The sequence below is a fragment of the Grammomys surdaster genome, unplaced genomic scaffold (genome assembly GCF_004785775.1).
Source record: "Grammomys surdaster isolate TR1022 unplaced genomic scaffold, NIH_TR_1.0 220, whole genome shotgun sequence".
Classification (NCBI taxonomy): Eukaryota; Metazoa; Chordata; class Mammalia; order Rodentia; family Muridae; genus Grammomys; species Grammomys surdaster.
This window is the reverse complement of record NW_021604665.1, coordinates 6,613,428-6,639,840: the sequence shown is the minus strand read 5'-3', so window position 1 is coordinate 6,639,840 and position 26,413 is coordinate 6,613,428. Positions and strand designations below refer to the sequence as shown.

The window sequence follows — 26,413 nt, the reverse complement described above, 5'->3', positions numbered from 1 at the left end:
ATATATATATATATATATATATATATATGGAGAGAGAGAGAGAGATGGATATAGTTTGATCTGAAATAAAATCTCTCTGGAATACCCTCAATGCACCTTTAACAACTAGAAAAATTAACTTTCCTGTGAAATTGCTGGAATCGCCCTTTTGATACATGAAGAACATTTAATGTCTAATGCCATGGATATAAATTAAGCAAACTTACTCAAGTTGTGATTGTCCTTTTTCTGCCTCTCTTTAGCCAATGCTCTTGCTTCAGACTCTGTGGGGAAAATACACGCTGTGCACGTGAATGAAGTCATTAGAAACTGGAACTTTGAAGGACATAACAATATAAATTATAAAGCATCTCTTCTGAACATTTGAAACTTAAGTCGCTGGAGTCTAATGAAAATGTTACTTTTCAAATTATAACTTCTACAGACTTCTGCTTCTTCTAATGCTACATATGCCAAATCTCTGCAAAGATCAGTTTCTACAAAGCACAGGACAAGCCAGAGCACACCAAGTCCACGCGTTAGTACTAAAAAGAATAAAATAAATAAAAGCTATTTGATGTCATAACATTTTTAAGATTTACTTATTTTAATTTTATGTGCTGTGTGTCCATGCACCATGTGCATGCAATGCCCAAGGTGGCCAGAAGAGGGCATCAGATCCCTGAGACTTGAGTCACAGATGGCTGAGAGCCAACATGTGGGTATTCTTAAACATTGAACCCTCCCTCTCTCCAGCCCTTGATAGGATATTCTATTATTAAGAGTGAAACTTTATTTTCAGAATAAATAACTTTCCAGTATTTTATGCCTTTGTGATGATACAGGGACATGGAAACTGGCTGGTGGCCTTTAACTCATGAGAATCATTTTGTTGTTGTTGTTGTTGCTGTTATTTGTTTTGTTTTTCAGAATGTAGAGTCAGGATCTGTCAGAATGTACTAGAACAGGATCATGTCATGATTCTTAGGAGTCACTGTGCATGCACTACTTGTTTGTCTATGGAAACATAAGCTGGGAAGGTTCTAGATATATTGAGTGGCAATTCCATTTGAAAGTTGTATTATATTTTAGTGTCAAGAGATTTTTTTTAATGTAAGGAACAAATAAAAGCAATAAACAAATTGTACTGCTGATTAATTTTGAGACTTATTATACCAAGTTAGTTTTCTTTCTAAAAAAGATATATATGACATATATATATATATATATATATATCAATAACATATCTCATAAATGTAAATACCCATGTCACACTGCATTGAAATAGTCAAAGAGAGGCTGCACATGGAATGCAAATTAATAAATATAATTAATATTACATTATTTAATGATATTACAGCCTTCTTGGTCTATGTAAAGCCACATTGTGACGTTCATACCACATTAAAATCATCATGTGACCTATTTCCCAGAAAGTACCCTGTTATCACAAAACTCCTAACTACATATGTACATATGTATGTGTGTGCAGACAGATAGAATCAAAATTAGAATCTCCCAAATTCAGTTGGTCAATCCAAATCATTCTCTTTCACTGCTTTCTCACACTGAAGGATAAGAAGGTTTTACTGTCCATTGCTTCTTAATGATTTTTATGGTTTTGCTCTTGACAGTTTTTTGCTTATTAATAAATTACTTTTTAAACCCCAATTAATACTTTCTAGAAAAACTGTTTTTCCTATGTTGAAATTTTCTGAAATAGTTTTTGTAGTAATGTTTTTGGATAGGACAGCAATCTTTACAACAAATCCATACCCCATTTTCTCATCCCCGCCCCCAATTCTGCAAGAGGCAAGAACTAAATAATAAAAAGGATTTGGGGCAAGGATCATAAAATTCACCATGGTAGAATGCCGGTTCTAATACAGTTTCTGTCATGTTTTATTGGTCAAACGCCTTCCCTAAAGCATCAAACAAAGTGGCAAAATAGGTAATTTCACACTTGCCTCAAGAGCAAACATTCTGATGGCTCCATCTTATGATTTATTTCTCCTTCTATAATAAATCTCATGCACATGATACAGGAAAAAGAGGAGAAGGCATCGAAAGATGTAAGAAATAAATTCTTACTCCATCCCAAATGTGGACTCAAATGGAAAATTCAAAGCAGGATCCCCTAACTCAAGTCTCCAGGGGCTTGGCAAACAAGATATACAGCGGGTAGGGGAGAGGCGCTTTACAGGGGAGAGTACTGCCTATAACCCCCAACCCAGAGGGCATGGACAAAGGTTCTCCGCAAACACTGGAAACTGGCAATTTAACGTCTTAATACTGCATATTAAATTACTACACTGAGTCCCAGGAAACCACAGACACTGGAAGCACACCCACTAACTGCACAGGAAACATTGCTGCTACATTGGTAAGGTTGTCCAATGGGGAAGAGAGCACAGTATCATACCAAGAAGCATATGCACTGAGTACATACCTGTGAGCTCCCTTTTTATGTTGGGAAGGTTGGCTGGACAAGAGTTGCTGATGGTAAGGCCTGGGGGTGGCAGGCCCTGGTTGCTGTACAAGTCGATCAAGTTTCCAGAGACAGGTAACTAGACACAGACAAGAAAAGCAACGAGTTGTTGATCGACTGCAGAGTTTTTCCAATAAACTCATACCCTATTCCAGGCTTTATGGAAACAACACTCTTGACTATAAAGAACTGTTTCTGCAAAACAAGAAAGTCTGAGCATTCACAGAATTATATGATCTTTTTATACAGAGAGTAAAAAGAGTGGCCCTGCACTGACTTCTGTCTGGTGGGCGCATTCCAAACACGTAGGCAAGGCGTTACCTGCTGCCAAAAATGGCAGGTGTCCCATAGGTGCCAGCTCTTCCTGTGAACTAGAAGTCCACGTGTGGCTTCCATCAGAGGACGTTTCTCTTCCTCCATCCTTCACCTCACTCTACTTTTCTCTTTCTTTTATAAAGAAAAGCAAGGGCAAATGCTTCTCTTTTGTAAAGTGGTGTCTTTATGGCAAAAGAAAAAGCTGGCTTCCTTGAGATTGAAACTATTCAAAGAGCCACAAGAGGGCGCTCAAAGACTTTAATAAAAAATTTACGGTGCCAAACCAAGGACTAAAGAAATGCTTAGCCTTCCTAGCTTAACCACTTAGAGTGGTGCTGTCTCCTCGGTTCTCCTGGGAGGTTTTAAAGAAGCAAACTCATTTTCATTTTTTTTCTTGACAATGATGTCCCAGTTGGACATGGATTTCCTCGATGCTAGCTGGAGATGACAGTCAGTAGTTCCCCTTCTTATGCCCTGGAAATCTTTCTACACATTAGCTATGCATCCATCACTCCTTCCATCCTGGACCCTCAGCATTTCCAGATGATTTCAAATAATTCCTTGATACTCGCATCACAACACTTTGCAGATTAGCCTCTCCTTTATCTGATCATATGCTCTCTGTTATGTACTAGACAAGTCATTTCTGAAAGCATGTAAGAGGAATAAAAACATGGAGCGACCCAGAGGTATACAGCAAGGTGGTACTCAATATACAGGATGAGCTAGCTTTACTTGAAAGCCTTGGGACAAGAAGAGCTTAGGATTGTTTCTACTTCTTTATAATTTTACAATGATTATACATATATTTATCTTGGTGATAATACCTAGACATAAAAATGAAATTTATTTATGTTTCATTTACATCCTATACACACATGTGGCCAAAAGATAACTTTATATAATTTTTTTTAGTTCGCCAGCTATCTCATGCAATTGGGTATCAAATTCTACATAAGGCATCAGGTTGACAATAAAAATGTTTTGGATTTGAGGTTAACAAAATGGCAGATTGGGTAACACATTTGCCAAGACTGAAAACCTGAGTTCAATTCCTGGGGCCCCAGTATTGACTTCCAAATTGACATCTGATTTCCACATGAGTGCTGTAGCATACATTCGCCTAAACACACAAACACACACACACACACATACACGCACTACGTAGATAGGTAGCTAGATAAATGATAGACAGAGAGGGTTGTAGAACTTTTTAGTTTTTTATTTTAAGTTTTAGATCTGGGAGGTGGGAAACACTCAGATAGACTGCTTGCTGTTCAAGCAGGATGACCTGAGTTTGGATTCCCAACATTCATATAAAATCTGGGCACATATCTTTTATACCTCAGTGCTGAAGTGGTTGTTGGACAGAGAATCACTGAAGCTTACCAGCAGCCAGCCAGTCTAGCCTAGTCGGCAAGGTCGAGGTTTGTCAAGAGACTCAGTCTCAAAAATAATAGGTGGGAGACTTCTGGCGTTGGTCTCTGGCCTATGTATATGCATAAGCTAAAGCCCTGGCTAAAGAGATAGGGCTGGAGGGCATCGTCCATAGTGGATGCTACTCTCTGATAGGTGTGTTAGTAAGACTGTGGTAGCAGGTGGGGCAGGCAGGTGGGCAGGTCTTGAGGAAATGAGGACTTAATGAATCTGCATAAACATAATACCTACACCCACGGCCTGTACACAAGCCAATGAATATGCACTGTGCTAATTTAAAATGCCCTTGGGCCACATTTCAATGCCTTCCAGCTAAGTCTCAGATAAAAGGGGGCCTGATTATTAGCAGTCGTTGCTCTGAGAGGTTCTATTGAGAAGCAGGTCACCTTAGGGTCAACCTTGCTCTCTGTGTGTTTGGTTTTGTTCTTGTTCAACTTAAGGGGACATGAGAGGTATTAGCATGTTTGCATAGAGCACTGTGAAGGGCCAGAAAGATGAAACTTACAAAGGCTACTAGGAAATGAAGTCTAAATTCATTTCCCAGGTCCAAATCTCTAGTGTTGGGGGACTTATGCCTGAGCATTAATAAACCAAAAACGCAAATTAAAACTTGGAAACAGTGAAGGACAAGATTAATCCAGTGGCTCTAGAAATAGAAACTGTGTATGCCTTATGTCCTCATATGCAAACTGGATATGAATATGTACTTCTGTTAAGATGTTCATATATTGGAGACAAATGAGGACATGTGCAGGTACAACTAATTCAAACACAGGCACAGTGGCACATACCTTAAAGTCATCCAGACTTTAAGAAGCTAAGGCAGGAGGATCAGAAGTTCAAGGCCAGCAGGGGACTACATGAGATCCTATCTCAAAAATCCCAAATCAAACTGAAATAAGACAAAGGGTCTAGGTCATCAGAGAATGTACTTTGAAGATAGGGAAGGGAAGAGAGAGAAGAGAAGAAAGGGGGAGAGGGAGAAAGAGAAGAGAGGAGGAGAGAAGAAAATGGAGAATAGAGGAGAACAAAAGGAAAGGGGGAGGAAAGAAGAAAAGAACAAATTTTGTAGTTCTCTTTCTGGGTTAGAGAAATTCCCTTATACACACAGTCAAGTTATAACGGGGTCAGAATAACACCCCTGGACTAAGAGAGGAGGAGACACACGTTTACTTGGCTGATCTTTGCTGGTCTCTCTATGCAGAGCATTGATACCTCTGGACAAGATTTCACTTCCACACACAAGGGGTGGTGTGGACCCTGAGAGCCACAGTCTGGTCAGCTCAGGTAAAGACAAGGTGAGGGTGCTGCTGTCTTTATTCCAGCCATAGTCTGAACTGAGCGCACTGGTGCCTCTCACACCAAAATGAGTATTTTCCCAAGTAAGCGATCACTGTAAAATGTTATTGTTTTTCTCTGTGCAGGGGCCCTTCTCCATCTGAATATCAATTGCGCAGTTAACACAAGTAAATCGGACTTTTATTCTTTGTTTGGGAGAGTACAAGAGGGCCCTTGTGCCCTTGGAACAGTTACCTCTAGACCTCAGTTCTCTTAGGATAGCTTCCTTCCTACGATCTTTCCACTCTTTAAAAAGTAGTTAACTTGAAACAAAGCATTTCAAAGAATCAAATAAGCAGAGGGAAAAACGCCTAAATTAATAACAGTCAAGTTCAACTCGACTGTGGGGGGCGGGGGAGGAGACTAAAATGGAATGGGTTGCAGTTGGCCCGTTGTTCAACTTAGACAGCTGAACCCCAGGATGATCAAGCCCCAGTGGCGGTCCCTGCTTTGACAGGAGCCTATTAGGGCCAGGCTACTTCTTGTGGATGAAAATTTCAAGTTCTCCCATCAAGGCAACTGCAGTTGATACAACTCTTTACAGAGAAGGAAACTGAGGCAGAGAGGTCAAATGTCTCACTCAACAGTGTTGGGGGTATAGCTCAGTGTAGGACCACTTGTACAGATAGCATGCATGAGGTCTGGGGTTCTACACCCAGCATGGCAAAAACAAAATAAAACTAAAAAGCGCCTACAGTTAGAGTCCGCTTCTAACCTGTACATAACACTGTCTTTCTCTTAGCAGAATTATGTCAGGAGAAGAAGCCCTTGAGGTGACACTTTGCCTGATCCAACCTGTGACACGGAAGAGAAGTGAATATGGTCATATGGCCAGTGACTTCTGAGGGCAGCTCCAGGATACTACCTCCTGGCTAGGAATGAGTTCACCATTTGCTGTGGAAGATTGCTCTGTGCAAATCCTCTTGAAATGGCCACGCTGCTACTCCACTGTCCAGTTCCACTAACAGGGTAGCATGGTTCTCCCTTCCAGGTGAGCTCAAGAATAGAAAGCTTCCTTTTACAGCTCCTTTATCTTGCCCAAGATGCAATTACTTTTGACCTCAGAATTGAATCTAGGGCTTCATACATTCTAGGCAAAAGCTCTACCACTGAGCTATGACCCCGGTCCCCCGGATAGATGTAGATAGAGGCTGTCAACCTTGGGAAAAGTCTCTCAGAGCTGATCAGCTAATGCAGGAACTAGACTTTAGTGTCAGTGTAGACGGAGAAGCCACTGTGTGTATTCTATTCTATAGAAGCGGGTAGAAGCGGGTGGAGTCATGTCAATTGTCTTTTGAAGGACTGGCACGCACAGTTCAGCTGGAAGCAAGCTGAGACCCATGGTGCTAATGTGCGAATCACTGAGACAGGCACCATGGTTCTTAAGCAAAGTTCTTCTAACAGAGAGTTTGGCACATTGTTGAGCCTTAATGAATATCAGCTGAATAAGCCCACACTATTAAAAGTGTTTGATCCTGCAATGAACAAATCACAAGGGATAATTTAGACGGTAAGGTGGAATGCAGCTTCTATTTTCAAAGCTACATGCTATTTACTCTTTGTTAGGTAAGAAGATACATGAGTGAGAAATAAGTAGTAGCTCTTTTTCTTTTCAGATGTGGAAACAGGACTTTATGATGGCGTGCAAGCTCACAGAGTAAGAACACACTTTGGATGTGAACCCAGGAATGATTCTAATCCCAAGACCTAACCACTATGTCTCACTGCTTCCTTCCAGAGCTGGTATACAGCCTTCATTTGAGATGTCCAAGAAACATGGTATCTGATATTCTGTATGAATTTCAACAATATGCAATATTGGTTTGGGTCTAGTGACTTCAAAGTGCCCCATCATTGCAAAAATTATTTTAAAATCAATGATAATATGAAATATATCATTTCACAGTACTTTTGAGTATACCCAGGTATGCATTTGGCAAAAAAGGACCACCTACTTCCTCAGCAAAATCCCTTTGAGATGACCATGTCGTTGCTAGCTCATATACCTCAAATACACCCGTGTCTTTGGGTCTATTTTTATATTCCCTAGTGGAAGTTTCCTGAAGTGTCTTATTCATGTTTATCTCAGAATTGCGGCTACTGACAAAGTAGAAGCGCATGAAAGCTGAGGGCTCCGTGGGAGCCAAGGCTCACAGGGAGAGTTTGGCTCAGGCATCTTGATCAGACCTGCAGACCACATGGTTCTTAAAAAAAAAAAATCACAGTTCGAGGCTGGAGAAGAGATGGTAGGGTGGATAAAACTCTGGCAAGTAAGCATGAATATCAGAGTCCTCAACACCCACATAAAAAGCCATGTGTGAATAGCAGTCTCTGCCTGAGATCCCAGGATTCAGGAGGCTGAGAGAGAAGATCCCCAAGGCAAGCTGGCTAGCCAATCCAACCGAATCAGTGAGCTTTAGGCTTAGTGAGAACCCTTGCCTCAGCAAATGAAGTTGTGAGAAACTAAGGGAGCCTCTGATCTCCATGTGTTCACACAGCCACTTGTGAGTATACCAGGACACGTGGACACACAGATACACAGTCATGCGCACTACACAAAAGTAACTACAAACCGACTTTAGCTGACTTGGAAAGAGACGCTAGTTCTTTAAGGCACAGTCTTGAGATTTCTGGAGACACTTTACTTCACAGAAATTCAGAAACAGCTTAAACATAATCAAAAAGAAATTGCTACATTAAAAAAAAAATAAAACCTGAGTTAACTGAATTTTGTGTTGGTAAGTGAATAGGGGCTGCTTTGTCCCTGGCTGCAGGCATTTACTACGAGAAGGTAATATTTTTCTTTTTTTGAAACAGTGTTTACTCTGTTCAAAAAACTTTTCACACAACTCAAAGGTTAACATTTTTGAGCATAGTCTCTGTTACATATATTCATATACTCTTTGAAATGGCACTTTTCTCTTTGAAGATGAGACTTCATATTCCCTCAGTTACTACCCTTTGCTTCTCCTTAATACAGGTTAGTCTCTTGGACAGTAGTTATTGAAGAAGACGATAACTTACAGCTTATCTCAGGAAAAGCTGACCAGACCGGGGTCTGCTGTCACAGTCTCCCACAGACTGCCTGACCCAGTGACATCTCAGCCAGCAATGGTGCCATCCCAACTCAGGCAGTGACTGAAAGCGACTTTGAATGGGACTTTAAAAAGTCTTTGGTAAGAGAGGAATTTAAATACATATATAAGGCTTGAAATAGAATAAATAATAAGGGCAAAACTACAAGCTACAGGGGGGAGGTGGCCTATAAGAGCATTGTAAGCAGCTAGAAATTCATGAGGACAGGTTGATAAACTCCAACTGGGGTATGCTGTTCTTCTGGGGGATGGGAATCTCAAAGTCCCCCTGCAGCCTGTGACTATAGGACCCCACCTACAAATCATATTCATGTTTTTAGGTCAAATAGGTGTGAGCATCACAATTCACAGTGATTCACTTGGGCTCAAGAGATGGATTATTTTATCAAAAGGGATACTTTTTATCAAAAGGGAAAATGTTTAACAAAATTAAATTTTTTTTTATCAAACGTTGTATTATTTTATCAAAAGTGACTTGGGGAGGTAGCCCACTGTTTTAGTGCTTGCTACTGCAGGCATAAAGCCTGAGTGAGTTCAATCCCCAGCCCCAGTCCCACACCCACAATAAAAGCCCAACCCTGTTGGTACAAATTAGTGATCCTGGCACTGAGGGAGAAGCATCAGGCAGATCCTAAGGGCTGCAGGCCAAAGAACCTCTCTGGACAGTGGCTACCCTGCTAAGTACCCCTGTCCCCCAGGATGACAATGGACAATACATTATCCGAAGTAAATTTCTAAGGCAGACAGCATCTGAGAAATGGCATCCGTCCAAGGTGGACATCTGCTTTCCACAAACATGGGCACACTTTTGCATATACACCTATATACATCTATACCTGTACAAATACACACACACACACACACACACACACACACACACGGAGGGGAGAGAGGGAGAGAGAGAAAGAGCAGAGCACCTGGGGATATGATCAGTGGCAGAGCATTGGCAGTGCATGTGTGAGACCCTAGTACTGAAGCAGGAAAATACAAAGCAAACAAAAATCAAGGTAAGGCTGCACTCCTGCACGAAGAGCTGAATTACAGTGCTCCTGATAAACTCAAGCCAGCTTAATGTCAAAATTACTTACTTAACTTCTTTCCCATTTGATTACTAATAAATTTCTCCAAGAATCCTTGTGAATAAACTGAGTTCTGGCGGGAGGCGGGGGAGGAGGAGGGACATGAACGGAACGGGGACGACACAGGCAGAAGAAAATGAACAAAGAGTGACCTCAAGATTTTCTCAAAATAAAAAGGCCATCGGTACCGTATTTGCCATTTGCAAGGCCGGATCCATCAAGCCCAAAATTTCTTCATTATAACTTGACTCCAGGCTGATGATGTCATCAATTACATCATCCATCTGTAGATAAAAAGAGCCACAATGAGAAACAGGTATAAGGCCACCCCCAAAAGGACTTTCGTGGTCCCTACTTACCTAAAGCAACAGAGTCTAAGAAGCAATTTTTCTCTCCCCAAGTAAAATCAAGATATTACTGAAACCCACTAAGGTGAGTGGGTGATGGAAACTTCACCTAACAGCTAGCATTCAGCCATTAGTAGGCATCAAGAGCTCAGCTCGGGCGTTTCCTTCCGGGACATTAGCGCCCTGCGGGTGGGGAGGGGCAGGGTACTAGGAGGGTAGCCTTTGTTCAGGTACAATGCTGAGAAGTAGCTTCAAGCCACACCAGGAGTAGTGCTGCCCTGTGATTCTATTGAACACTTTACACTGCAAAGATGAGGCAGAAACCACATTACACAAAAGGTAACACTTCCCTTTTCCTTTCCTACAGCCTTCTAGAAGAAGAAAATATAGCCGGTTCTTGGCCCTTGCATTCCACCAGGGCCCCCTGACCGCTGGCTGGATTGTAGTCACTTGTACGGAAAACACCTCTTTGTACAGCTGCCAGTGAGCCTGGTGCTCCCAGAGGAACACACCAGGACGAGGTTATCATTACGGTTGTAGAGCTGACATTCCCACTAGATCAATTTTATTGCTGAAGTACCAAAACACCAGTTAGCATCATAAACAACGGTGATTACACGCACATTGCAGCAGTGGTGGAGTCTGTGGAAACATTTCCTTGTAAACACCGTGTGCTCCATGGCGTGTCTGCGACTGGGTCTGAAGTGTGCTGTATGGATATACGGTGAACTCTAAGAACGCTCAGAGTACCCCTGAGTTCATGTGTACCTCCCTTTAAAGAGGTGAGGCTCCAGCAATATGAGGATTGGGTTCAAATCTAGTTTCACCTTCTTCCTGGATAAAGGGCAAAGCCTCCAGTCTTCGGAATTCTTAGTATGCCTATCTATGGGATGGGGACAATAATGTATATTGTCTCACTGGGGAAGGATGAGATCTCAGGAGAAACCTTCCAAATTGCTCAGAAAATTGGAATGTAGTAAGCATCTAATCTAAAGAATGAGTCGTAGCAGGTGATTTCTCTGAAGAGTAACTGGTGGTCAGATCTGAACAGAGCTAGTATACTTCATGTTAGTTTCTGTTCCTAGGTGTACCAGCTTTATTTATTTGCAATAGATGGCTTCTTGACTGAGCTTACAAATTTTAATTTTCGTTTTAGGAGAGCAAAATTAGTGTCCTTAATGTATCATTAAAATAGTATATATATTAGCATTATATTTAAAGGCAAAGAAAACACTTTGTTGTTTATATTATATTGTCTCTTGTACATCTGAATAAGCACATAAATACACAAATGAATGGTGCCATTTATTCAGTAAATAGAATTTCAATAACGATCTTCAGATACTCGGGGAAGTGCTCATGCGCTATCACTAACTTTCTGAAGCCTTATAATGTAAAGAGCAGGAGGTTCCGTTTCTAAAGCAATGCAGAGATTGGCACAGCTTGGTTTCAAAAATATGTCTTAGAAGGCTTATACAATGCTGACATTAGGCTTATACAATGCTGACATTAGGCTGTAAGGCTTATACAATGCTATACAGCATGAGCTAGTGATTTGTGCAAATTAACTAAACCATGGAGCATTTTAAATGACAATCTCTATATATTTCCCTCTCCGTACGACTGTGGGAAACTTAAGGGACACGCACATTTAATCTTAGTTGTCACCTAGTCATTCATGAGTTACTATGAAGAAAATGGGTCTGTTCATAAATCTTTCTATCAAAAAAAAAGGAAAAAGTCAATGGGAGGGAAAAAGGAGCTGAAGTCATCAGGGGCTGTGCTCATTCACAAATATAGATTTTCACACATTATCAAGTGTTACATCCTCGGCCTGCCGGGTCATTCAGTACCTGCATGCACGACGCTCGAGAGTGCGTGTTCATACCTGGGCACTCACTCTCTGCCCTGCTCTGCTCCTCAAACTTATAAAATGCCTGCAGAAACAGAAGCAGAGACAGTCCATGACTTGGATTTGCAAACATCTTTCAACAGCACATTCCCAGGATGTTAGTGCCATAGCGGTGTGGTGGAAGGAGCTCTCAGACAGCTAGATGCTAACCAACGAACACAAGAATGGTGTTCACTTGGGTGAAGGCGTACAACAGGCATGGGTGGATAAGAAGTGTTCAGCCTGAGCAGAGGGGAAAAGACTTTAGTCCCTCTGGTGTCGAAATAAACCAAAAGTTGTGTGACAGTCACTTGTGAACTCACATTAACACTTCCGAACATAATAGGACCCTACTAAAATGAGACTTGTGTTCTCATAATTTGGAAATAACAGGCACCGAATCATAGCAGTGCCCCACCCCCAATTTTAAAGCTCCAAATTTTGATATAAAAATTAGCTTGAGGTTTGGAGTCTTGTGTCTAATCCAGCCTCTATAAAAGCAGACTCACCAGGCAGCCATTCACTATGAGGCCGACTGGATGCTGTAACAAGCCTTGATCTTCCTTTAAAAGCCTCATGCGCCACACCATTCAAATCCACCCATACATGGTCCATGTTTTTTCTTTCTCCAACTACGTGAAACATAAAAATAATATCCCAGACATTCACAGCAAGCAGAGCCTCTAAGCCTTCTGCCGCGCACCTTTTCTATTTTTGCCTTTCCCTTTCCACCTTCCCCTTCTCCTGTCTGCATGTTCACTGCTTCGCAAATTGCAAGGCATAGAAGGGAAGAGAACACTCATCTAAGGAAGGAGATGGGAGCTACGGAAGCATCCTCACCTCCACATGCTGCTTAAAGCAAGTCAGGTCTCCTGTTGTGCGCAATAAACCCAGTAACCTAGTGCTCGTGACCGGAGGCTGAAATGTAAATGGTCACACCAGCAGATCTAGGTCAGAGGCCGGTGACTATGACCGGGTGGACAAAAGACAGTCCATTACTAAGGGCGAGAGGAATATCCCACAGACAGTTAATGGAGTGTAAGAAACAGAGGAGAAGAGGAGACGTGAATTACCTCTTTTTCACAGTTGGAGTTAAGAGTGAGCATAGCCATGGGGCTGTTGGGTGCGCTGCTCCCCGGCACTGGTGGCATGGCATGGTCGCCAGGCTGGTTTGGACATGGCGAGCTCAGGACTTGGCTGGCATGTTTATTTGCTAAAGTGGTAGAAAGGTACTGCTTTACCTGGTGCCTCTGGGCTTGCTGTATGTGGTACTTGGTGGGGTTTTCCAGGTGGGTCTGCACCTGAGCATGGCCGTGGAGGGAAGAGAAGATAGCAGTGTTATTCTGGGGTTTCAAGCAGCTCGAACATACATCGTGAGACTGACCAGAACAGACTATCAATCCCCTGTAATGTACCGGCCGGCCATTGTGCTTCAAAAAAACCAACCAAAGACACACACACAAAAACCTGATAATACCAAAGCTGAGAATCTAAATCGCAGGGTTTAGAGCGCTTAGGATCCAGGATACTAACTGTCCTGTTTGACTTCCCTGATAATTAGTTATACATTTCATTCTATCCTGGTGCCGTTCCTCTCATGCCTAGTTATTAAAATTTGCAGGTACCTATGAGGCAAAAATCTCCCCAACAGAAAATCAAAACAACAAACTTGAAAATGCACAATTCTGTGCATTTCTCATTTTCGTTGGCAAATAGAATAGCTTTCTGTTAAAACATTATGTGCGTGCACAAAAACATATAATCATGCACACATCTCCTACCCCCAACACCACACACACACTCAGAATCACACATACAGATAAACACACACACAAACACATACAAAATCTCTAAGAACTGACTATAAAATTGTTATAGAAATAATCAGAAATATTGCCATGTTTAAATCAAGGAATTATTGGTTACTTCCTTTCACATACAAAAATAGTATTCAGGATTTTAATCATGAATGAGCTTTATGGAGAAATCAATTCTACACAAAGCAGTTACATTCAAGTGAGTATCAATTGTATGTAAGAGTTTTTAAAGGCATACTTATTTACAAACCAGCATGGTATTTGCTGTCCTTTTCCATAAACACTAACAGGGACTTAGAAATGCTTTTTTTCTTAAATAAACAAAATCAATGGCATTTGATTTAAAGTTACTTTTCACTGAGAAACACAATTTTATCTTATCCACTTGAAATAAGAGCTGGTGGGGAGAAAACAGTTACCTACTAGGGAAATAAATCTTACTGCTATTTACTATGTCTAAAACTATAGTAAACTACCTCTTAGGGCATCAGAAAATAAATAGCATTAGAGAAACAGATCTGTCCTTATTTTGAATCAGGTCCTTAGTGTAATAGCATTAAAGCGACCAATCAGCCCGTGTGTACCCTTGCAGTCAGGGTCCAGGTGTGGATAGGAAGGAACGCTCACCTGGTAGTGACTGTATTCTAGCATTTCCAGCATAGCAAAGTTTCAGGCAGCCCCAAGCCCAGGAGACACCGCAGACCACTTATTCCTCCTCCCTTTACTTTCTGTACTTCCAATTCGAAGGGTGACCGGCATAAAGAAGGCACCATAAACAAGGCATCCCGAGGCACCGCTGGAGACGTTATCACAGCAGCACAGCTTATAATAACCTAAGCTAATTAGTTATGCATGTAAAAAAAAAAGCTGTCCTCACAAGGGACTTTTTTTTTTTTAATTCCTACTAGCTTGGTCTTAAATATTGATATCAGTTCCCCTGCTGGCTTGACGTCATGCTTTTTTTCATAGATATAAAAGAACCTTTTTAAAGGATGAGCTATCAAAGTCAAGCTCACTGTCAGATCAAGGCCAAGGCCCCATTCATCTTTCGTTCCAGTAGTATTAATGGACAATGGTGTTTCTCTTTCAGCAATAGGTTAAGAGCTGGATGCCCCCTTCAGAGGAGACACTGCCTAAAAGCTACTGTCACACATGAGACTTCCCTAACGGCCAAATAACAATGCCATGTGTGACTGCAAAGAGATAGACTTTTAGTGTGGAAGACACCCTCCAGCTTTACCAGCTTCATCCTGCACCAGAGTCTCAATGGACAGCTTACTCAGAAGTAAGTAGATGCAGAACCTGCCTCTTGACCTCAAGTCTGCAAACGGGGAAGCTAACACACACACACACACACACACACACGCACGCACGCACACACACACACACACACACACACACACACACACACACGGGAAGAGACAAGAGACAGAGAGAGACACAGAGACCTGGGTTCATACTCACATAGAAAATAAAAAAGAAAAACTTTCTCAGCTAATCCTCAAATTAGGAACCATGCAAATTCTTACTGGAAACTGATAGAATCCAGGGATCCACGGCTGATGCATGTGTATCCCTTTCCATCTGTCCACCCCACTGTTTACAGTCATTACATGCTGAACATGTATATCATAGTCCATTCGCCATAAGCAGTCAGAATATAGATACAATTTCTAGCTTTCTAAAACAATTTGCTGCCCAGAGTGGAGCAAAGGTAGAAAGGAGACAAGTCTATATTTAGAAATTAGGATACATGCTGCTTACTGTTGAAATGGGATAATACTATTTTAAGCATAAATATTTGCAACTCATTAATTTTGTCAAAATCCTGTGGCTACTGAAGTACTTTCGGCTGACCACCTCAAACCTGTCTGGCCTGACAGGCACAAGGAGGTTCGCAGGCATTTTCAGTTTTCTGAAAGGGTCCAGACGCGATAATGATGGGGACAATAGACAGGACCAAAATAAACATGAAATGAGGGCAGAGACCGGAATGTGCTTATTTCACTACTCCCCTTAAAAAGAGACACGGCTGCATGTTTAAAAATAAACACTAATTCACTGGCATAGCCCCTCCCCCTTTTTAATGAATTAGAATGCCATGTTTTAGTAAGGAAGGGACTCACTCTCTCCCCAGCTCTGACAAGGAGGTCTTTACTACACTCAGGTTTGGAAGTAGAGGGAAATTTTCTTTGCAACATTTCTACCAGTTCTCTTGGGTTTTCAAATAAGCTAAGCCGGCAGGGCTGGGGAGATGGCTCAGCTGAGTAAAGCGTCTGCATCACAAGCATGGGACCTGTGTTCAATCTCCAGCAGACACACTTCAAAAAGCAGGCCACCACTCGTAATCCCAACAGCACTGCGGTCCTGGAGGCAGACGGATCTTCACTCACTGGCCAGCCGCACCATCCATATCAGCGACTGCCTGCTTCGGTGAGAGTAGCTGTCTCAAAAACAGTGACTAGTGACTGAGGAAGACCCTGAGGTTGGCCTCTGGCCTTATGCACATACAGGAGGGGCAGAAGGAGAACAAGAGGGAGAGAGAGCCTGAAAGAGCATTAATAGGTATTCCCAATCAGACACCATGCACAGGTAACATGTCTGAGGGGCACAGCCGTGGATGAGGTAACGAGAAGGGAGGCTGAGGACACTGGAAAGTGCTCATTTCCCCTAAAAGGAGCATCAAATCCAGCCTGCAGCTGACTCACTGTACGGCTTAATCGCCCAGATTTTCAAAGGTAGCCTACATGTGCAATTTTTAAATGAAATCTTTTCACTAAAAAAATAAAAAAAAATCCAATGTTCTATTTTTCATGTAGCATAAGACAAAGCAGACAAACTGGGAGTGGAACCAGGAAGCAAACCACCAGGGTGTGTTTTCTGTCTCAGTGTCTGTGGGCATGATCTTACTGACACTCCTGAAGGATGGGCTAGGTTGAGAGGGATTGCTCTTCTGGGAAGACAGTGCTCAAAGTTCACTGTTTCCTGGATGATCCCCAAGAACTGGGTGTCTCTGATCATGCAGTCAGAGAAGGAGCTAAGGACTCGGCATTCATGTTCACATTCAGACAGTACAAACGACTAAGTCACTACTTCTCCAGGCCTTGAGTTCTCAAGTACCAATGTGGATGATAAGAGAGTGATACAGACTGTTTTCCATGTCAGACGAGGCTCATCAAATATCAGGAAGAGCAGTCCACAACGTTTTGTAATAGGAGCCTGTTATGTTCTTCCAACTTGCTGTTCAGGTGAATTCTATCAATATTCACCAGCTTAGCATGAAAACAGGAAGCTTTTGAAAAGAGAAGGTTACATGCTAGCATAGCAATGATGACTTTCTCGTGTGTGTGTGTGTGTGTGTGTGTGTGTGTGTGTGTGTGTTTGCTTCTTAGTATTAGTATAGAGTTACTTTTTGGCTTGGAAACATTTTGAGGGTCTTGAGTCTTCTCAATCACTGATGTAGAACATGCCCTGTCATGGCTGGGTTGCATGCCACTGTGAACAGGTCTATCCCTGAATGAGCTGCTCTTCTCATTCTGAAGATGCTTATGGGGCTCTAAAGTAAAAGCCTGAATAAATAAAATGTTGTGCAAAAATTCAGTGCGTCTGAGCATCTGCAGTTCGAATCACAAGACAAGACTACAATATTCTACACACTTAACACACAACATTATTTATTGATATCGCTTACATTTCACACTAGCTATCTGCATGAAAGTCCATAGAGGCTCACATGCCTTTGTCCTGGTTCCTCTCCTATGCTCTTGCCTTTTTCATTAAGATCATGGGCTGATTGCAGTGCTGGAATGGATGTCTCCCTGACTACCACAGGGTAGCTCTGACACTCCCTGGTGACACTGACAACCTATTTCCCTCTGTGGCCCATCACCAGTCAATGTAAGATGATGGCCACAGATACCACCATGCTAAGTGACGCATAGACTCACTGCCTCAAACACAGCTCATTTGACAAACCCTGATATGAAGAGGAGTGGGAGCTGGATGAAAACCAAAAGAGTACTTGAACAAAGAAAGACTACAGAGGACCAAGTTTACCGAGCCCAGAGCCTTTCTCTGTCATAGGGGTTTGCCCCCATACCTTCTCACTGAAGATGGGTTTTGTATTTTTAAATAATGAGAAAACAAAAGAAGAATGATAGTGTTTCATGACAGCTGATGCTAGTATGAAATTCAAATAAAGTTTCCCCACAACACACTCCGGCAGTTAATCTGCATATTGTCCATAGTTTGTTTCTTGCCACCTCTGCAGAGCTGAGTATTAAGCAAGATACAAGGGAAGAGTAGACATGAGGAGTTCACGTGGTGTCAATATCTGAAATATTTATACTTGGTCCCTTTATAGAAGGTACCAGAATAAATATTTCCTATTAAATAGGCATTTTAGCAAGATTTTAAGGAAGGAAAAGAAGGATCTTTGTAAAGAAAAATGATATAAACAAATATATGTATATGTGTGTGTGCAAGATACACATCTGTATAAATGTTTCGATAAATTTTAGGAAGTTAAATCAGCCGCTGTTCACTGATGTCATGTTACATTCTTCTACTGCCTTCTAAATGGCAATTTATAAAGAAATCAATATGCAATAGTAATCTCTGAAAAATGGTAAGGAAGCTAGCTAGCTAGCATTCTTACATTACTCAAGTTGGTGTGTGTGTGTGTGTGTACGTGTGTGCATGTGTGCATGTGTATTCAGTTTGTTAATGTGTTCCAAATATTGTCTTCACTGGATAAGTGCCCATGTACAAATACAGGGGACACTTAATTACCTCTGTAAACGATCAGAAACTCAGACACTTGCCAAGGTTACAAGCTGGGACCTGGTCTCACTATCCTGCCAGAGTGACATACTAGAGAGACACATTACAATGATTTCTATTTTAATCTTGAGTTGAATAAAGAAGGAAGGATTGACTGCTTTCAATCCAGCACTGTGAGCACAAGCCTTCGTCATGTGTTTAAACAAACATATGGATTTATATACAGATTCATTGGTCTGGAGAGTTACACGTGGCCTCCTTTTTTATTATTCTCTAGGCTTCTGGAATCAGAGCAATGTGGTGTAAGTATATACACAAAGAATGAAGAACGTTTTGTTCCTAAAAACATAATGTTATACTAAATAATCTAGACCAGCTCTATGAAAAATTCCTAGTAAGCTTGCTTTCCTTAGATAATAAACTATTTTAAAAATGTGCCTGTTTATGAAGTAAGAAGGATACATACTTTGGTTTTTAGATATTTAGAGACCTCACAAAAATGTATTTTTGGGACTGGAGAGATAGTTCAGTGGTTAAGAGTACTAGCTGCTCTCCCAGAGGACCTGGGTTCAATTCCTAGCACCCACAACTCTCTGTACCTCCAGTCCCAGGGGATTCAATGCCCTCTTCTGGCCTTCCCAAGCACTTGCATGTACAAGATGCACAGACACACATCGGCAAAACTTTACTCATAAATATGAACTGAAAATAATGGTTAAATTTTTTACAGTATTATGATATTAATATTTTACTATATCCGTTGCTTCACTTGTTACGTACGAACTTATTATTAAATACTGAAAGATTTTAAAACTTAGAAAACAGAACTTGTATGCATTCATTTACAAATGTCTGTCATGTGCCCAACAGTATATTTTATAATCAATCTTAGAGTGGGTCAATTCAAACCACATCTCAAAATGAAGCCACTTGAATAGTGCTATAAAATACCCTTCAAAGTTTCTATGTATACTTCTGTAACCAATTGAAACAGATTAGAATGGCTGTGAAGTAAAGGGGATGTGGAAAGAGAAAGAAGCCTCTCACTCTGGGATCTGGTGTGTGTTTCACTCCAGCTGAAGTAAGAAGTCGAGCACTGGAAGGCTACATATCCATGAGTACGTGGCACCATAAATTGGACTTAATGAGTTTAATAAGAAAATAAAAACGGGCACGAAGTTAGGCAGTAGGGAAGGAGGGCGGTGTCCCTGAGCCGAGTTGGGGATATGAACAAAATACATTGTGTAAAATTCTTAAGAACTAAGAAAATAAAGAGAGGGAGAAAGAGCTTTCAGTAGGACTGAGAACATCCAAGCTGCTGAGAAGACTGCCTGCAGAGACAACGCTCCTAGTCTGAGAGATCTCTCCACCAAGAGAGAACAGCTAAGAGCCATGCCTGAGGAAAAAGTGATACGTGACTTTTGAGTTTGTCTGTTATCAGCGCCACTCTCTCATCCCTAAAGCTGACGTTTACAGTCTCCTCATGGAAGGAGAGGTACTTTAAGAGAAACACGTAACACAGCTCATGTCTTAAACTTCATTTAAAAAGTTTGCATACTCATTGAATCTGGTTGAAAATTATACCCTTTGAACAATGTAATTTCAAAAGCTAAAAAAAATATAAATAACTATTAAGGTACATGAGAACCCCACATATGTGCATTTAAACTTACAGTATACGCTACTTCTTTGTAAACCCCAACTTTGTTTCATAGCAACTCATTCTGAAATTCACTTTGGGGGGGAGAAAGCAAAGATCCTGGGCTCCCCTAAAGAGAAGCCCTCCAGAGGAACTCCTCAGCACCAACAGGCTGAGTCTTTTGCGGCTGTTAACATAAAGACAACTTCCAAATGAATACCCAAACAACTAAAGAGATCTGATCTTGATACTTTTAGCACCTTGGTTTAGGTTGTTGTCATCAAGAGATACTCATTTGTCCCCCTGTCATTCCTGGATTACTAAATACGCACATGCACTAAAGTGCACATGCATAAACTGTTGAGAGATACTGTTAAATGCAGAGTATGCATCCATAGGTGTGGGGCAGAATATGTCTAAACATCTATATTAGTAACAATACACCAGATTGTATTGTTCCAACAGATACACATACAGTTCATGCGAGGAAAACAATATATCCTGATCGTAAGACTTCAAGGTTTTCATCTGAACTCCTGCTTCTGTCAGAAAGTTGTATATTTTCTATTCATTTAACAAATAACTTGCTTTGGCCCCAGCTGAGGAGCAGGAAATTGAACCTTCAGACGTTGTTTAAGAAAGGGACCCAGAGAGACTGTGGTGTTTAAACGCAGGTCTGAAGTTGGTAAGGACTGGCATATCAGCAGGAAAAGCCACCCAGGCAAGGACAGAATCCTCAGGTGTAAACATGCTTCACAAGATGCAGCCACAGCAAGAAGACTCTGTCTGCATTCTTTATGTGGTCTTTACTTGACCACAATCAGTGCATCTGTCTTCTCTCTTCCATCATGACTTCTGAACCTGTGTTGTTAGTTCCTCCTTCTTCACCCATGAAGGCTCAAGCTTGAATTCAACCTACACTCACAGCTCTGGTGATGCAAGCCAGTCTCGTGAATATGAAGCACCTATCATAGACCTCTCTCATCTCTACCTGTGTAGACAGCTGTATAGACAGCAAACAGCTCACAATTAGCATGCCTTCCTAGTCAGCTCATGTTTTTCAATAGTGGGAAAGTTGCTGCTGCTGTTGCTGCTGCTGCTGTGTACTTGTATACTAGGGCTGAACCTAGGCCCTTACTCATGCTAGAACAACATCACTAAGTAATACCAGAGCCAGCCTTGACCTTGGAATCCTCCTGCCTCAGCTTCCTGAGCAGTAGTTGGAGTTATAGACAGGCATATGCCATTAAGTTTTTATGGACATCGCTGTTTTTTACAGGTCAGAAGTCTTCATATTCCAAACAGCTTGATGACCTTTGGCTCCTTCCTTCCCCATGTATCAACTATACAGCCCATCAACAGTTACTGACTATCTGAGAATATACTCAGAATTTAACCACGTTTTACCATCTGGTGGGACTACCACCTCCATTTGTCATCCAGATGACTAAAAGCATCTCTTGGCTGGTCTACTTGCCTCTGGCTTTGACCTTGTACAGTACATATTCGATGCACAGCAAATTACCAATCTCATCTGATAAACCAAATGGGTGGAACTTTCAAACAGAAAGGAAGATAAACTGACACTAAAGCCCAGTATTACACGTGAAATGTCCCCACAGACTCACAGATTTGAAAACTCAGTCCCCAGATGAGGATACCATCTTGGGAGGTTGTGGAACGAGGGGCAGGGCAGCTGAAGGAAATGGATCACTGCAGCCTGGGCCTTGATGGTTAGAGTCCAGCCTCACTCCTTACTGTAACAGCAGACTCCTTCGTAGGCCATGATGTAACAAGCCTGTTCTGCATAGAGCTATTGGGGCTGCCATGTGTTCTTCTCCCTGAAGAACTCTTCAAATCAAACTCTTTCCTCATAAGTTGATTCAGGTTTTGTCACAAAGATGATGTAACTAACACACATATGTTTGTCTACCTAGTCACTACCATATTCAAAAAACAGTGATTTTAAGTTTAAGACTCCCATTAGAGTAAAGGCACTCTCTCTCTCTCTCTCACTCTCTCTCTCTCTCTTTCTCCCTCTCTCTCTCACACACAGTACTATATACATGAACTATAGTATGTAGCCACCCTATTAAGTACCATCTACTCATTAATGTAACATCTATCACTATTTGTGACAGAGTTAAATAATGTAGCTAGTGCCCCATAGAAGCTATCATACTTATCACAGTGTCCTTTGGAAAATTGCTTGCTAATGATTGCTGTTTCTGATAACAAAACAGTTGCTCATAGATATCTAACAAGAGACATGGGTTAGATTAATACTGAGGCAGTGCCTAGCTGAGGCATAAACTTGGATACTACTGTAATGGGATCAGACTCTTCACTGTGGAGGCTCATCTGTATATTGTTAGGCCTTTTGCATCATCTCTGGCCTCGCCCTGTTACATGCCAGGAGACTTATACCCTAACTCCAAACCAGCTAGAATAATCAGTGATATCTCTAGGAATTGCCAGAAGCCTCCCAGGGAAGGAATACAGCTGTTCCCATGAAGAACTAGGGCACAGAGGTAGGCACTACATAGGTCATTGAGGTCCATATTGTATAGACCTGTGGAAGAAGCGTGTGGGAGGTCTTAACCTAAGCAAGAACATAACATCAATTTCAACATGTTTCTACATATGCATGGGCAAAATAAAAATCCATTGGTAAATCACTAAGAAAGCTTTAAAATATCCATCTCTGGGTGTTCCAATTATAAATAATTAATGTTTTATTTATATTTATTATTTTCTATAATATATAAAGCACTAATTTTGCTATTAAAAAACCCTACAAATCCAACAAAAATAAAAGCCTATAGATCAAATAAATAAAAAGCATATTCAGGCAAAATTCTTTTCTTTTGAAACTTTTACAAATGATATAAACCAAGCCAGGAAACTGTTGTTCAGCAATAAAAACTGCCTTGTTTCCTTTTTTTCTTGAAATATTTGATCAGATTAAATAGACTCTGCTATTTATGAAATTTCTAGTCTCACATTCAAGCACAGTTTACGTTTTTCTAATACTTGACACATTTTTCTGGTTTTGAAAAGGGCTGTGATTACGTGGTTCAATGGTGCCCTTATAATGGCCCATTGTGAGGGCCAGTGAGCCTCCCCCTCCTCATGGGAGTAGCTGGGGCAGCATCCCACGTGCCCCAACTTCTCTGTGTGCTCCAGTTTAGCACAGCCTCAGCACGGCAGACGTCTTTTTGTCTTAATATTTCCTCTCAAACGAGGCCATTGTTCACAGTTTATCGGGTATTAAGACTGATTATAACCAGGCAGCCGAGCTCTGCCACATAAGAACTGGAACTCTTAAAAAACTGGCAGTGGGCAAGTTTGTCACAGAGGAAAACATTGCCTTGGGCCTAAGTAAAAGGTCAGTCAGCAAGCCCCCATCAGACATGAGAGCTGAATGCTACTGGTTTGAAGGTCAAGTCCACATGAGCTAAAAATTGGCAAAGAGGAGCCACATCGTAATAACAGCAGCTTCAGGGGCTGTGTCATGAGACTGAGGGGTCTTGGCCTCTGAGTAATTGCACTGTCTTTGGCAAGTCCTAACACCAGCTTTATACAAATGTAAAACTTCATAAACAGCAGCAGCAGCCCAAGAGCACTATTTAAGGGTGCCAGGCACTATGGCTTATGAAGGCCAGAGCCACCCCACCTAAGTCATCCTTTCCTGTCACTGTGCACTGCTCCCCCTGCATAGCAACCTGAACAGGGTAGTGACTGGGTAGATAAATGTATGCATAGCAGTTACTTCCATCATCTTTGTGACAAAATCTGAGTCTACCCAGATGAGTCCATAAAAGATAAAGCCTCCCTGTAGGAGAGAGAGATGGAGTCAAACAGGACAGGGCTTAAGGCATCATTTTCCTTCTATCTAACTCAAATATCACAGAGAGGATAGAGGAGTGGAGTGACGGGCAAGAAGCGAGAGGTCCCGTGATGCTCTGAGGCAGAAGCCTCACCACACAGAGGGCTCTTGAGAAATTTCTCTTCTCCATTTCTCAGTGAGCTGCCTTAGTCATAGGTTGAACTGGGCTTAAAGGAAATTAATGAAAATCATAAAAAGTGCATGCAAACTTTTGACTTGATTTGTGTGTGTGTGTGTGCTTAGTTGAGGCCTAAAGTATGGGTATTGAAAGCATGAGCAGGGTTTCAATTTTGGAAAAATGTTTACACAAAACAGCACAGGCTAGGTCAATGATGGGGCAGGGTTAGATCGACACAGTAGGTCCCTTTGCCACTCTCAGTGCTGAGTCCTCTATGTAACCACACAGTACACATATTCCTATGTGTTAGACAATTTCTTTTTATTCAGTTTCTATTTTATTGTTCCACAAAATTATAGCATGTGTACTTAGTTAACACAGCCCACAAATCTCCCAATCACAAGCATAAAAATATCTGCATACAGCTTGCTATTGTATACCTCAGCCTGTATGGTTTTTGTTTGTTTGTTTTTGCATGCTTCTAAGAGAATATGGCCATGTGCTCCTAACTGCTCTGGGTTTTATGAGATCCCTGGAACTCGTCTGTCCTGAGGTCACAAAGAAAATCAGTGGGATTTGCCCGTAACAATCTTACTGATCAATAAAGAGAGTTATGTCTCAGCCACAAAAGGCACATTTTCAAACATGTAGAGAGAGTACAGAACTGAATTCATATTGACCTTTTCAGATCAAAGCAGAGTTCAAAATCAGATCTTCCTCTTTCAAGAAAAATGTCCAGCAATCTCCATTTATGTCTTATGATAGCTGCAATACCTAAACGACGACGAGCTTATCTATAACTGGTGCAGCTTTCGTTTTCTTTCATTACAAACACAGCACAACAAAAACCAGTCACATGCACATGCAGGATTGCAAAACTTGATCCATTGCCTTCTCCAAAGCAGCATTGCAGAAAGATTGATTGTCTTTCATCCATAAAGATGCATAAATGTAGGACAGAGCTACAAAAGACCAGTGTACAGGGTTGGCTGTGCGTATGTGTAACAAAGGTGGATGCACACCTTTAATCCAAGCAGCAGGAGGCAGAGGCAAGCAGATCTCTGTGAGTTCGAGGACAGCCTGGTCTAGAGAATGAGTTCCAGAACAGCCAGGACTACACAGAGAAACTCTGTCTCGAAAAAAGAAGAAGAAGGAGGAGGAGGAGGAGGAGGAGGAGGAGGAGGAGGAGGAGGAGGAGTAAAAGGGAAGCATAGTGGCACTAACCAAGTCTTGCAGGATAAGACACTGTCCCAGGGGGTCTCTGTGGATTTGACTGTTGGATCTTCTACAGCACCGTCATATGGGCACTATTATTATCCCCATTTCTAAAACAAGAAAACTGAAATTCGTTCCCAGTTCCAAACACTGCTATGATATAACAATCTACAGGATTCATATCTGTAATATAATTTTGCGGGCTTTTAAATAAAAAAAAAGTTTTCGATCATTACATGCTTTGATTATTTTATTTAGTTATTCATTATAAATAAGCTGTCTGGACCCAACCCACCAGCTTTCCCTGGTAAGTGTAGCTCTCATGTCCCATCAAAAAAGCTTCGTTTTACAGCTGACGGAAATCATTGCAGAAAGTCACAACTGGCCGAAATGCAAAGAATAGCTAGCTAACTGACTGTGGGGTGCCCAAGCCCAGTTACTATGTCTAAAACACAACTCTTATACACAAGACTCTGGGAAGAGGGGAGAAGAGGAAGCAGAAAGATTGTAAGAGACAGAACATCAGACCAGAGCATCCACTCTGGAGATAGGGTCTTCTCTATATAACAGGATATAATATAATATAATATAATATAATATAATATAATATAATATAATATAATATAATATAATATAATATATAATGGGATATCAGTGACATGGCAACAAACCACAACCTTTACAATGCCATTAGTTGATATACCGGTGCTGATGAGGGAAATGCCATGAGACCATCTCTGTTGATGAAAAGCTACAAACAACTAATGGCTTCTGACAGAGGAAGAATCAGTTTTCTTTATGGTGGTCAGCCCTTAACAAATATGCATATGATCAACAGTAAATGGATTCAGAAGGGGATATATATATACATATGTGCAATAATTAAAGAGGGAATCATGAATTTGAGAGGGGGTGGGGAAGATATGGCATGAGATGGGGGAATGAGGGAAAGAGGAATAATGTAAATAGTGTACCCATGTACAA

General features: G+C 41.3%; 1 protein-coding gene across 2 annotated transcripts in view; it reads right to left on the bottom strand.

Moving 5' to 3' along the window:
• The window catches only part of Mitf (melanocyte inducing transcription factor), a 209,148-nt gene that overhangs the window by 15,820 nt on the left and 166,915 nt on the right, over positions 1-26,413 (bottom strand). Inside the window, exons 3-7 of one of the 2 annotated variants that reach the window (XM_028773018.1) lie at positions 13,043-13,270; positions 11,932-12,015; positions 9,920-10,015; positions 2,429-2,546; positions 207-281 (exon numbers count right to left, since the gene is read on the bottom strand). In XM_028773018.1, the coding sequence (XP_028628851.1) occupies positions 207-281; positions 2,429-2,546; positions 9,920-10,015; positions 11,932-12,015; positions 13,043-13,270 (601 nt within the window). The remainder of the gene's footprint in view (positions 1-206; positions 282-2,428; positions 2,547-9,919; positions 10,016-11,931; positions 12,016-13,042; positions 13,271-26,413) is intronic. The other variant, XM_028773019.1, reaches the window with a different exon arrangement.